Genomic DNA, 14,570 nt, shown 5'->3' on the forward strand with positions numbered 1-14,570 from the left:
TCCCACTGTAATCATCCCTCATTAGACCCATTACAGAATACAACGCCCCATTTGGTATGCACCTCTCAAGACATCGGCAACAACTGGAAAGGCCGCAGAAATACCTCACTAAAAGAATCACAGACCTAAAGCAGATGCCTTATGCTGACAGTCTAAAAAAAGCTCCAGCTAGATTCTGTTACATATCGTCTACTCAGAGGCGATCTCTGCTTAACATAAAAAGCCATATCAAACCCAGAGCTGTTGGACATGCTACACTTAAAGAAATCCCAATCCCTCAGAGCCACACCCACCAGGGATCTAAACCTTGTCATCACAATGAAAGAACATGCTGGAGGGACAGGTTCCTGACCCAGAGACTCCCCAGACTCTGGAATAGACTGCCCATACATGTCAAGCAGAATGACTCCTTGGCCCTCTTCAAAAGGAACCCTGACGATTGGATGGGAGATGGGAAATTCACCCCGAGGATCACGTCAGTCGACCTGCTAGACAGGGGTCCAGGGAAGTAAATATTGTGGGAAGAAATAGCCAGGGAATTGTTATGGCTAGGCTTGTATAGGCCCTAGGGCAGATAGCCTAGTACCAACTTATGAACAATCTTTCTCGGCCATTGCTAAAGAAATCTCCTGTACTTGGAAGACTGGATAAACTGCATAGGTTTCTCTTAAAGGACAACAGCGGGATTCTATTATTAAATGCTCAACTTCTCTTTTTTCTCAGTCTTTACTTTCCTGCTATGAATAAACAATACAGCATTTAAAATATTTTAAATTGATTGGTTTCTCTTCACTAGAACAGTACCTTACTGTACTGTGTTGGTTTCACGTTTAAAAAAACTTTTGTCCAACCCTGGAAAAGTCTCCAATTCACTGATGTCATCAAGGCCATTGGATACAGGTAGTTTTCTGGCCATTTACCTCCCCAAACTGGCATCACCACTACTGTCTTAAAAACCCACCCATGCTGTGATATCACAGCTCCCCGGTCCTTCGTCTAACCATACAAAAAGTAAAGGCTAGAACAAGGAAACAGTACACGAGTCAAGTCTCCTGCTATGAGCTGTCAATCACAGCTGAAATTACCCTTAGCACTTTGACAGCTAGGTAAGTTAGGTGTGAAGGGGGATGGGAGATGAGTCAAAGTAGTACAAATTCATGCTTCACAAAAGACTGCAGTTTAGCCATTATAAAAAGAAGCAGCAGTAAAACGCACTTTGAAAGGCTGTTCTATGGCATTTGCACGGTTTGTTTTTTTAAGTAGACACTGAACGGCATGAAATGTTACTCAAAACTGACTGAAAGACAGTGCAGTGACATGAGCTTTAGGAAGAGAGGCCTCTGTGATGTAATTTTTTTTACACACAAGCACTGAATTGTGGGACACCTAGAGGCAGACTAAACAATCAGAATTACTTGAAAATGCCAGACCCCATGTAGTCATACTCACAAATTACGTGTAAAATATTTAAAAACCTGTAAATAGTCCCAGAGTGGTGTTACAATGCAGGAAACACCAAACCACGATGAAATAAACATGTTTTTGGATCTGTGGGTGTGGTTCTCCTTTAAGCAAACAGTGCTGTTTTGAAAGGTGAGGGAACATGCTGTGAGATATTTTGAGCGAACAGATTCAAACAAACTAAAGGACTATTTACAGAAAGAAAAATGTCTCATCTAAGCTAACAAAACGGTTGTCTCAAAGAAAAGTTGTTTCAGAGTGTAAAGTAAAAATGTAAAAGTTAAGTGGAGCCAGTCCCTTCGACTGCAGTGACAGAAGACCAATACCTTCAAGTGATCTTGGTGTCCCAAGTTCAAGATGCTTTACGAGAGAAGTTCTTTCTTCTTTTCTCCCCCCCTTTCCTTTCAGTGTCCTCCAGAACATTAATGACATGAAGTGAGGTAAATGCTTTTTCCTACGCCACAAGTTTAACAAAAGTACAATCTTTCCTTTTCTTGTAAAGTCATATTTTACAAATGTGACTGATGCTTTATAGACTCACATTTATTCACTAATTTCAATGTTGCTGGTCTTCTTCCTGTTGATCTCCATCTCCCAGCTCCAGACTTTGGTTCGAGTCCAAGTTACTCCCAAGGCTTCTAATCAGCTCCTGTGCTTTTCTCAGTCTCTTAAGTTATCTTCCTTTGGAACACTGACAGTCTCCCCATGAGTTTTATCATCAGAAGAATGAGAAACGTGGTGCCATTCTGTTTGATGGCCCACTTTTTGTTGGACAAACATTTATTTCCTCCTCAGCCTGTTTTAAATAAAAAGACTTTGGTCCTCTAGAAAAAATATTCTGAACACAGCTAAGTACAGCAGCTTGAACGTCGCACCTGCTTCTCGACATTCCCTGATAACTGGGATAAATGTGCTTTTCTGCAACCTACAGTGAATAGTCTACCACAAAACATTTCACCGTTTCCAATTTTTAATACTTGGCCCTTTTGCCACATTTTTTTCCAAGCTCAATTTTTTCTGCTGGTATGATTGCAACTTTACTAATACAGGTATTGGCCTGGGTTTGCAGCATACACACAATGTGCCATTTCACTTAATAAATCCTGCTATGGAGTACCAGTCCAGTTGCTTAGCTGTGCTTTCATAAAATTAATACAATCTGTTCCTTACAGTTTCTGTGGTACAGCTGAAAATCATCGGTTTTCCTTGCATGCTCAGTCCCTTAACTCTACCATTTCTTGAAATCGCTTTTCTTGAGCGGTCTCTTACTCAGCTAGCCTTTACTTTATTTAGACCTCTGATTTTTGCAGTTTTATCAGTTCATATGAATAGCTGTTTAAACACTTTTCCAGACTTTTAATTTGAATTGATATACTCCAATGTTTGGTCTAAATCGGCTCTGACCACATTTTTATTCCTCTAGATTACTGGAAGCCATGTCTTGCACCAAACCTGGAGCTTGAATTGCTTTTTGCTGAACAGCTGCAGGATTCTTCCAAGTCAGTGTTTTCTGTTCATCTATGTTTTTTTTTTATTTTTCAGGTTCTCCAAGTTACTGCTTTTTTGGCATACAGGCAGTGTACTTACCAGCCAGTAAATGAATTTAATAAAACTTGGGAGTTATTAGCCTTTCTCGGTTTCTTTTTTCACAGTGGGAGAGAAACTGTTGATCAGTGTGCAGCCATCTAGGAAGTTCCTTCTTTAAAAAAAGAAAAAAGGGGGGGGGGGTGAGTTTTCTGCGATGGTTTCATAAGATTCTGCACTGAAAACAGGAAATTTTATTAGCGTCCCTGCAGAACATACATCATCCTGGCTTGCGGTGAACGTCCAGATGTTTTGGGGAGAACTCCCATTTTGCCATTTTCTGATCATACAGAGTGTGAGGCAGGACAATGCATAAAAATATTTCAAAAATGAAAAGTATTAAGCAGTAAGAAAATCCATTAATGAAACTTGACTGGATTATACCAGTCCCAGGTAAGCAGAATACCAATGCTGAGATAGGAAAAACGGATGGGAGCAGTCTTCCCCTCACTATATACAGAGGCATGCCGACACTCATTCGTTTGTTTTATTCATTCCGTAACAAATTACATGCAAACAGTACCATGATGGTTACATGGAAAGTGCGTCATGTAAGCAATTTCACATGACAAAGTGATCAACAGTACTGAATCGGTTATATAAATTTCTGCAGTGACCTACCAGCTTTCTTTTTAGGTGACTTTTCTCCCCCTGATGACCGTGGCTCTGTAGTTTTCTTTGACCTTCCAGCTGCTTTTTTCTGGAAATAAAGAAAACGAGCAATGTTAGAAATAAGCAAAACTGCACATTTTAAGTGCTAATCTAAAATATCACTGTCCAAACGTACTATTAAATTATTTACACTGCAATGGAAACATCAGAAAAATCTCAAACACAACAGGAATTCCCCACAGCAGTTGACCTGTGAGAACATCCTCCTCAGTGGATACCACCTAGGAAATACTTTTCTGCTACCTTCAAGCTTAACTGTTTTAAGCTTCAGCTACTGGGCTCATGGGATAGGACTTTTCACCAATATACACCGTTAGGTGTGCTCTTAATGCTCACTTTTTATGCATGCAACACACTTAAGATTATGCCTAATTACTGAACTAATCTGTTCTCTTCCCTCCAGTTAGTGTGCACTATCAGTAAAACAGAAAAACAGAAACAAAGGTAAAACTGTACAAGGTCACAAATATATACATGCTTGACCTACAAGGAACTCAAACAGCAGTTGCTGGATAGAGAGGATGTCCACAGAGGGGAAAAGTAGGATGTTGTTTAGCATTCATTGAGGGAGACCCCCTTCCCAAAGATCAACTGATATGGAGAACACTACTGCTATTTCTGAAATCAGGGTATCCGCCTTACTGTGTGTATGAATGTGAAGAATCCAGCACAGTATACATAAACCTGAGGAGCGGATGTGCCAAAAGGCAAAAGCTCAGAATGCCGATCCAGTAATATCGAAACATTCAAACACAAATCCCCTGAATCTGGATAAAATAACCAACAACAGAAGTATATTGTTCCAAAAAAGCCACCAACTTGTTGGAATACACACGGCAAAACACTAATAAAAAATAGTAAAAATATATAAAACATGTGAGCGCTTTCAGAGTCTCCTCTGCTTCCTCAGACATACTACAGTAACTGCTGCTCTTATTTAAATAATGGTGCATCTGTGTCAAATCCAATCAGTTGACAGTATCTTGAAAATAAAAATTAAAAAGACATACTAAACAATCAAATCATATAAATAATGGACTAAAAATGTATGCAAAAAACTGTAAAAGCGTGCTCTATAGAGTTAGATAGTGTTAAAACTGTAGAATATATGTACAGATGTTAAAAGATGGGACTAAACACAATTATCAAAGTTTCAAAGCCCTGTTCCTGAGAAAAGGTTTCAGTGAAACCTTACTATTTAGTCCAGGTGGTCTGTCAGTCTGAAATCTAATTATCCATTCTTGTTCTGAGGCTTCTGTCTTATTGTTCATGTTCCCACCTCTTATTTTCTTGTATAATGTGTAACACTAGAAATATGAAGGTATGTGTGGCTCCTTCCTTTATAACATGCATCACTAACGCACTTGTCTCTTTTATTTTTAATGTCCCTTACATGTTCTAGGACTCCTCTTTGAGCAGCCGATTAGTTTTGCCTACATAGTAGGCTGGGCATTTTGTACAGAGACCAAAATATACAACATTCTTACTATGACAGTCTGTATAAAAGCCTGTATCAATGCTGCACTTTCTAGTCGGGTGTGTATACTGGCCCCCTCCAAATATGAAGGGGCAGGCTGTACACTTTCTACACGGAAAGATACCTAGCCTATCAGACCTTGCATAGTGGTCTCCATCTAACTTCGTGTAGCACAACTGTCTTTTTAATTACATGTTTTTAAAGGTAAAAGATGGTGTAGCCCCTATAACACCTTATAATTCATCCACATTTAACAATATGCCCCAATTATTTTTAATTATATCACAGACTGTACTGATATTACTTGCAAATGTTAATGGAATACGTAAATACATCATTCTCTAGGTTCCTGGTTACTGTGGTACTGGTGGCATAGTTACTTTGGTTATCCTGGTTGATTCTCGTCCTGCCATAATAGGGCTTGTACCTCTCTCTTCTCTCATTCCAAGCCACATTTATTTGTTTGTCTATATCTCTGGCTTTATATCCCCTTTCAATAAATAAGAAGTTATGTACTCACCATAACGTTCCATCTGAGTAGGTAAACTTCATTTGTCAGTAACCTATGGGATTCGGATCTGACCTCGGATCCGAGCCGGCAGTTTTCAACAGCTTTAGATCCGAGCTCCAAGCTCCTCCCCTACCCATAATTCCCTGCCAACCCTGACTGACCTCAGATCAAGTTTGCCCAAAAGCAGATACTGCCCGAAGACTAATACTTTCAAGATAAATGGGTAACACCCATGGACCTGAGTATGAAAACATTCATAAGTGAGGGGGCAGGAGGGAGGGACAGTTGCTGACAAATGAAGTTTACCTACTCAGATGGAACGTTATGGTGAGTGCATAACTTCTTAATCTGAAGTAGTTAACTTCATTTGTGCAGCAACCTATGGAACAGAGTCCCCAGCTACCTGAACCTCGGGCGGCTTTCATGGAAGGATGTTTCGGAGCACTGCAGAGCCAAAGGATGCTCTCCCTCTGGAGATAATGTCCAATTTATAGTGATTGATAAAGGTATGAGATGAGGCCCAAGTGGCTGCTGAACAAATATCATCCAAAGAGACTCTAGCTCTAAAAGCTGCAGAGGTAGACAGACCAAGTAGAGTGGGCATGGACTCCCTGAGGTGCGGGCCTGCCAGAACTTTCATATGCCAAAAGGATACACTGCGAGATCCATCTAGACAGCGTGACTTTAGACACAGATTTACCCAAGTTAAATTTGGCAAAGGAGACGAACAACTGATCAGATTGCTTATGACCAGATGTCCTGTGGATGTAGAAGCGAAGTTGTCTATGAAAATCCAGTGAGTGCAATTTATATTCCCCTTTGTTTTGTTAATTAGGGAAGAAGACTGGTAGGTTGATGGACTGGTTAATATTCGATTCAGAGGCAATCTTGGGAAGAAAGGAGGGATTGGTCCTGAGGTAAACTCTATCCTTGTGGAAAGTCAAATATGGGGGTTTTACACAGAGGGCCTGTAGTTCAGAGACCCTTCGAGCCGAGGTGATAGCGATAAGAAAGGCCATTTTCTATGACATGAATTTAAGATCTACTGAAGCTGCAGGCTCAAACGGGGGAGCTGTTAAGGCCTGAAGCACCAGCGTTAAATCCCAAGGAGGGACTACATCCTTCACTGGAGGTCTGAGCAGAAAGGTGCCCTTCAAAAAGGTCTTACACAATTTCATGGTGATCAAAGGGCCCAGTTCATTTCCCACGTGATAATGAGAGATAGCTGCTAGTTGAACCTTGACTGTGGAGGAGCTAGCCCCATGATGAAACAGCCCTGACAGGAAGTCTAATTCCGCTGGCAAGGGAGCTGTGAAAAGATCCAAATTTTGACGGTCCGCCCAAATGGAGAAACGTTTCCATTTGCTACTATAGACCTTTCTAGTAAAGAGGCTAGTGCGCTGCTACTGGAATAGTTTTAACTGGGGAAGAGATACCGGGAGTCCTAGCTACAAGTGAAACTGGAGCAGCCAAGCTGTGAGCTTGAGATTGTCCAGATTCGGGGGTGGGATAATAGATCCGGACGGGGATCCAGAATCCAAGGGGGGTTCACCAGATGAGACCAAAGGTAAGGGAACCAGGGCTGACGAGGCCAGAATGGGGCAATGAGGATTATCCTGCTCCCCAACCGGCTGGCTTTCTGCAGAAACTTCAGCATCAGAGGAAGAGGAGGGTAAGCATAAAGTACACCAGGAGGCCAAGCATGCACCAGAGCATCTCCCAGAGGTTCACCGGAGAGGGAAATGAGAGTGAAGTAGTCGTAACATTTTGTGTTTGAGGGAGAAGCAAAGAGATCGCAACAGGGTTGACCCCATTCGGCAAAAAAATCTGATTCGCTATCTCGGGATTCAGAGACCACTCGTGTGCTAACAGGATGGTGCGACTTAGTCTGTCCACTAGGATTTTGGACCGCCCCAGAATGTGCGTTGCTATAAGAAAGCGGTTGGTGGAGATCGCCCATTCCCACACCCTCATGGCCTCTCGACAGAGTGGGTAGGACCTGGTTCCCCCCTGTTTGTTATTGTACCAGACAACAGACACATTGTCTGACTGAATCGCAATAGTTCCTACAGGAAGAAGGTGCTTGCAACGCTAACAGCACTGCCCTCATCTCTATGACATTGATATGCAGAGAGGTCTCCGTGGGGTCCCACATGCCTTGGACTGTCCTTCCAGAACAATGCCCCCCCCGCCACCCGAGGCGGGAGGTGTCCGTGGTCACCGTGGCTAGGGGAGGGGCCATAGAAAAGGGGCATCCTTCCTGGAGGTTCGGAGATTGGAGCCACCATAAGAGGGCCCTCTTGCAAGACCTGCTGAGGGGAATGGGATGGCTCAGAGGAAATCGAAGAAAGGACCACTGGACCTGGAGGGTCCACTGCAAGACCCTCATGTTCAAACGCGCCATTGGCAAAAGGTTGATTGCCGCCACCATTGAGCCCAGAGCCCTCAGGACCAATTCCGCCGGAGGAGCTGGAGAATGTAGAATGGCCCGCACATGTAGCCTCAGGGCTCGTAGCCTGTCTGTGGTCAAGAAAGCTAGGAGCTGGTTTGTGTCTAATCTTGCCCCTATGAATTCTATAGTCTGAGTCGGGGCAAGAGACTACTTCTCAATGTTGATAGTGATCCCCAGCCGGGGAGTTAGACGAAGAAAGTAGCTTCTGGCTGCGCAGAGTAGATGCCTTGTCGGGGCGATCAGGAGCAGAGGAAACTTCTGGATCGCCTGTCCATCAGAATGTGGTAGTACACATCCTTGAGATCTATAGAGCACATCCAGTCGTTCTCCCGCAAAAGGGGGAGAATGGATTGAAGGGTGACCATACAGAACTTCTCTTTGGTTACTGACAGGTTCAAGGAGGAGAGGTCGAGGATAGGTCTCAAATCCCCCGTCTTTTTTGGCACCAAAAAGAACCTGGAGTAAAACCCCGACCCGCACTGCTCTGGGGGTTGTGTTGAATGGCTCTTTTCCAGCAACTGTTGGATTTCTGTTGCTGCAGCCTCCCTCTGATCGGGTGGGACATCTGGGAGGTATCTGGGGCTGCGTGGGTAAAGAGAAAAGGGAATCTGATATCCTCTGGATATAATGAGAAGCACCCAGCGGTCTGTCGTGATGGACTACCAAGCTGCTAGGTGCTTCGAGAAATGCCCCCCGACTGCCTCCAGAGTGGAGCAGTCGGGCAACCCCTCAGGGGTGTTGTGTGGGTTGGTCCGAGAAGGGTTCTCTGGATCCAAAGTTGCGTGGGCCCCCTCTGCCTCTAGGGCGTCCACCCTGCCTTCCTCTGCCGGAAGGGCTGGGAGTCCGAGCGACGGACTGTTATGACTTCCGGAACCACATCTTCTTCTGTCCCTTTTGGTTCTTGGAGAAGGACCTCTGGGGAGCAGAGAAGCGGACTCCGACGGCAGACAACGTCTTCTCGTCCTTCTCGCTCTGGACCAAGGTATCGCGAACAGTTTTGCCAAAGAGGGCAGAACCATCGAAAGGGGCATTTGCGAAAGATGCCTTGAAGGGTTCCGCGAAATCACAGTGCCGGAGCCAGGCCTGACGCCTCATGACAAGGCCCGCTCCGCTGGCTCTAGCGGCTCCCTCCGTGGCATGGGATAGAAGCTGCATAGAGGTGTTTGATATGGATCGGAGAGTGGCCATCCGGGTGGAGTGCAAACATTTGTCCTCCGCTGACATGGACTTGGGGGGGGGGGGGGGGTGAAGCAGCGTACTCTTTAATAGGGTCCCGCTTGCAGCCGAAGCACATGTGCCATGTAGTTCAGCGACCTCACAGAGAAGGTAGCCGAACTAAAGACCCGCTTCCCTAAACGGTCCATCGACCGAGACTCCTTGCTAGGGGGGAAATACCGAGGGACTCTCCTGAGCTAGTTCCCTCTTGGTGGCAGCCGCCACCAACATGGCATCTACAGGGGGACCCTTACTCCAGTGGGACTTGTCAGAGGGTGGGCTAAGAATTTTGTCTGGGCACTTGGGAACTGGCTTCACAGTCCTCCTGGCCTCCCTCTCCTCCGGGCCTACTCTCAACATAAAGTCCCTTTTTACAGTTATTCCCCATTCTTGGGGTATAGATAATGTAAGGGAAAGTACAGTTTTGTACCTACCATAAATGTAGATGTCCGATAGGAATGCATCTGCAGTCCTTACAAATGGGTTGTCCTGTCGTCAGGCAGCCCCTTCGGTCGGCCGGATTCCAAAGTCTGGGTCTGGCCTCGGCTGGTGTTGCACTTCACCCGACGTCATAGCTGCAGTTATTCGGGTATAAAGGCATCAGCAGACGCCATTTTCCTCAGTGTTTCTTGCCCCAGATGCCAGGTGCCCTCTAGGAAGGCTAAATTTGGATAAATGCTAATGATTCCAAATAGGAGAGAGCAAACAAAATATAAGCATGTATGTACATATATACAAACAAATACACCATAATAGATTCCCCCAGCTAGCTACAAGATGGGCAAATACCCTAGGAGTACCACAGAGGGGAAGGAGGGTGGGTAATCCTGACTGCAGATGCATTCCTATCGGACATCTACATTTATGGTAGGTACAAAACTGTACTATGTCCTTCAAAGATGCATCTGCAGTCCTTACAAATGGGTAGAATACCATAGCCAAACTGGGGGAGGAGGAGAAATAAAATTATGGTGTAGTTAAGATCCCTTGCAAAACAGCAGTGGCAAAACCTGCTCGGGATCTAGAGTATAGAGGTAAATTATAATGCTTGGCAAATGTATGCACGGAGCTCCAAGTAGCAGCCTCTAAAATGTCTTTGGTAGCCACTCCTCGTAGAAAAGCTGTGGTAGTGGCTGTAGCCCTTGTAGAGTGAGGCCTGATGTTTTCTGGAGTTTTCTTCCCATGGTAGGAGTAACAAAATCTAATGCAATTTCCTATCCACTTAGAGATTGTCTGTTTTGAAATTGCTTTTCCTTCCATTCCTGTTGCATATGCTACCAGTAGCTGGTCAGTTTTTCTATTGCCCTTGGTCCTGTCCAGGTAGTAGCGTAATTGTCTATGTACATCCAAGGTGTGCAACAGTCTTTCTCCCCTGTTTTGTGGGTTGGGGAAGAATGTAGGTAGGTGGATAGCCTGATTTAAGGATACTCTGGAGACCACCTTAGGCATAAAAGTAGGATTTGTTCTCATGGACACTCTTTCTTGATGGAAGATCAGGAAGGGCTGTACTGCCATTAATGCCTGTAGCTCAGATACCCTTCTTGCTGAAGTGATTGCCAGCAGGAAAGCAGTTTTCCATGATAAGTATTGTAATCCTGCTGTTGCTGCTGGTTCGAAAGGAGGGAGTGTCAATTTTTCTAGCACAAAGTTCAAGTCCCATGCTGGCAATGGTGGCTTCCTAGGTGGTTTTACATTTTTAATTCCTCTCAGAAACTGCCTGAGCAGAGGATGAGAGAAGACTGGAGGATCCAAGTCGTATTCTGCTGAAATAGCTGATGCATGAATCTTAATGGAAGAATAGGACAGGCCTTTGTGGAAGAGCTCTGCCAAGTATTCCAGGATGTTGGCTATGTTTACCAGTGACACATTTTCTCCTTTTGCAGTACTCCAAATGAGATATCTTTTCCATTTTGCTGAATAATTTCTCCTTGTTGAGGGTCTGCGAGCCTCCAAGATAATGTCTTTAACCCTTTGTGATAAATTTGGGTTAACTGGTTTTATGCAATGTTCCAGGCAGTCAGCTGCAGTGTTTTGAGGTTTGGATGCAGGTTGTTGTAGTTGTTCTGTGTTAACAGCAAGGGAACTAGGGGCAGGGGCCATATTTGTTCCCGAGACATGCTCCTCAGTAATGGGTACCAATGTTGTCTTGGCCAGTCTGGAGCTATCAGAATGATCCTTGGACGGTCCTCTTTGATCTTCAATAGCACCTTGTGCATCAAAGGAAGTGGTGGGAATGCATATGCTGTCAGGTTTTTCCAAATGAAAGATAGGGAGTCCACCTTCCAAGCAAGTGGGTGGTACGTCCTTGTGCAGAATTTCATTAGTTGGTGATTGAGTGGGGATGCAAATAAGTCTACTTCTGGGAGTCCCCAATTTCTCGTAATGGTTTTGAAGATGTCCGGATGCAGCATCCATTCGTGGGCATCCGAGGTAGTTCTGCTTAGTATGTCTGCCAGAACGTTTTCTTTTCCTGGTACAAAAATTGCTTGTAACTGAATGTTGTAGCTCAGGGCCACATTTCAGAGGTCCATTGCCATCCGGCATAGAGGGTACGAGTGTGTGCCTCCCTGTTTGTTGACGTACCACATAACTGTGGTGTTGTCTGTCCTTATCAACAGTTGACCTTGTTGAAGAAATGGTCTGAATGTCTGAATTGCCAGTTTTACTGCCAGCATTTCCTTTTGATTTATGTGTAGGTGTAGCTGGTCTTGAGACCATAAATTTCTTGGGTACCACTGTAACTTTCTCATATGCAGTCTGGCATGTGGAACCAATATTATGCAGGATGCCATGAAACCCAAGGCTTGCAGGACTTTTCTTGCTGTTAGATGGTTCTGCTTTGTTAATGCCAAGAAGTAGAGAGGGAGTTGCTCCTGTTTTTCTACTGTTAGGAATGCCATTTGTTTCGCTGTGTCCAGCTCTGCAACCAAAAAGGTTATCCTTTGGGATGGTATCAGCCTTGACTTTTTTATATAGACTGTATATCCCAGGGCTTGTAGTAGGTAAATGACCCTTTTCAAGTCTTCTGCTAGCTTGTTTTTGTTGTCCGCTTGTATCAGGCAGTCGTCCAGGTAAGGGTAGCTTTGGATTCCCTGAAGCCTGCAATGAGCAATTACTGATGCCAGGCATTTCGTGAACACTCTGGGCGCAGTAGATAAGCCAAAGGGCAATGCTGAGAATTGATAATGCTCTGATCCTGCAAGAAATCTGAGGTATCTTCTGCAATTTGGTCGTATGGGGACGTGCAGGTATGCCTCCTTGAGATCTAGAGTTACCAGCCAAGACTCCTTGCCCAGCATGGGAAGAAGCTGCTGTAGGGTCAGCATTTTGAATTTTGGAACAATGAGGAATGTGTTTAAAGCGGACAGGTCTAGAATAGGTCTCCATTTGCTTTCTTTTCGTGGTACCAGGAAGAGTCTGGAGTAAAATCCCTGTCCTTGCTCCATAGATGGTACCATTTCCACAGCTCTTATCCTTAATAATTGAGTTATTTGTTTTAGAGCTTCTGCCTTTTGATTTGGAGGTAGGTTTGGCATTCCTCTCTTCCCTGGTAGAGTATGGAAGTGAAACCTGTAACCTTGGTCTATTGTCTGCAAAATCCACTTGTCTCTTGTGATGTAATGCCAGTTTACTGAAAATAAAGCTAGCTTCCCGCCTAAGGATGCTTCTAGTTGTTCCCTGGTAGGCGGTGCCAGAGCCAAGTCACTGTGATTGTCCTGTAGTAGTGGTGGTGGCTGTGTCTGTGGCTGTACCTCGCTGGTTGTTACCCTGCCACTGGCGTCCCCTGTAGGCACCCCTGGATTGACTTCTGCCTCTTGAACGCCTATTTCTGCCTCTCTGAGCTCTGGAGGAGTCTGGAAAGGACCAATTCTTGGAGGGCCAATTCCTGCTAAACCTTGGAGGTTGGACCTGTAAGAAATCTTTCACTGTTTGGACAGATTTTGCCTTCTCTTCCATCTTCTTCAGCACCTGTTGTGCAGGAGAGCCAAACAAATTGATCTTGTCCATAGGAGCATCTAGTAGTTTTGATTTGACATGGTCTGGTAAGGCCTGCTCTTTTAACCATGCATGCCTTCTGATAACTGTGCCAGTCATGGCTGATCTAAAGGAAGCCTCCAGTGCATCATAGCCGCATTTTAAGGAATGGTTACTGACTTGCTGTATGTTATGTACCATTTCCTGAACAGATTTTTTGTCTAATGATTCATCTGAGGACAGCTTTTTGGTTAACTGGTCTAGCATAAATTCTTGATACTGGATCATGTGAAATTGACAGTTCAAGGCCCTAGCTGAAAGAGTAGCAGAAGTGTAAACTTTTTTACCCCATCTCTCAAAGGACCTGGATTCCCTTTCAGAGGGGGGGGGGGGGTTTGGCAGAGGTAGCTGCTACAGCCTTAGGTCCCTGGGAGATAGTCTCGGGATCTGCAAAAGGAGCCTTATACAAATGGTAATGCGTGTCCGGGACCCTGTAGTACCTATTGGGCTTAGCAGGGGCCGGAGGTAGTGAATCAGGAGCAGTACAAGCATCATTAAATGCATCATCTACAACAGAAAGGACTGGAGGTATGGCTAAAGGCCTATGTTGTGGTAAATGCAGAAAAGTTCTAAGCCTCTTTCTGGAGTCTGAAAAATCCTGACCCTGCCACTGAAATTGTTCCCTCATAGCATGCAAGGTTTCCCCAAAGGAAAATTCCTCAGGCGGAGAGGCAGAAGGAATGGACTCTTCAGCATCAGAGTCTTCATAAGGGGAGAAAGGAGCCTCTGGAGGGTTTGTATTATCTGAGTCATCAGAGGAATAATCTGTAGAAACTGGCTCAGGGGGCTCTGCTCTAGGCCTCTTCTCTGGAGGTGGGTGAGAGGCCCTGTCTGGTTGAGGTTGGGATCCTCGGATTAAAGAAATGAGATCCTCTGCTAGACTAAGCATTTGTGAACTAGAGCTAGGCCTGTGAGAGGGGGTCTTAACATGCACAGATTTAGTAGTTTTAGCTGCTTTAGCCCTGGCAAAGGCCTTAATGGACATGGTTGCAGGTGGCCTAGCAGCTCCACGTGCAGGGGTTGGAATATCCAAGGGAATATAGTGTCAGATAATTCCTGAGAAACTGCAAGAGCAGGTGGGATTTCAGAAGCCGATTCCACCAGGTTGAAAGAGGCCTCGGTAGGAGGTAAGTTTTCGGCTGAAGGAAGAACCGCTTGCTCGG

The 14,570-nt window shown here is 44.7% G+C and overlaps 1 protein-coding gene across 2 annotated transcripts in view; it reads right to left on the reverse strand.

The window, feature by feature from the left end:
* VRK1 (VRK serine/threonine kinase 1) overlaps positions 1-14,570 on the reverse strand; it is an 867,990-nt gene that overhangs the window by 119,949 nt on the left and 733,471 nt on the right. For both annotated transcript variants that reach the window (XM_044074643.1, XM_044074644.1), the window contains exon 12: positions 3,667-3,745. In XM_044074643.1, the coding sequence (XP_043930578.1) occupies positions 3,667-3,745 (79 nt within the window). The remainder of the gene's footprint in view (positions 1-3,666; positions 3,746-14,570) is intronic.

This window comes from Protopterus annectens, chromosome 6.part0, assembly GCF_019279795.1.
Source record: "Protopterus annectens isolate FY-2018-M chromosome 6.part0, PAN1.0, whole genome shotgun sequence".
Classification (NCBI taxonomy): domain Eukaryota; kingdom Metazoa; phylum Chordata; order Ceratodontiformes; family Protopteridae; genus Protopterus; species Protopterus annectens.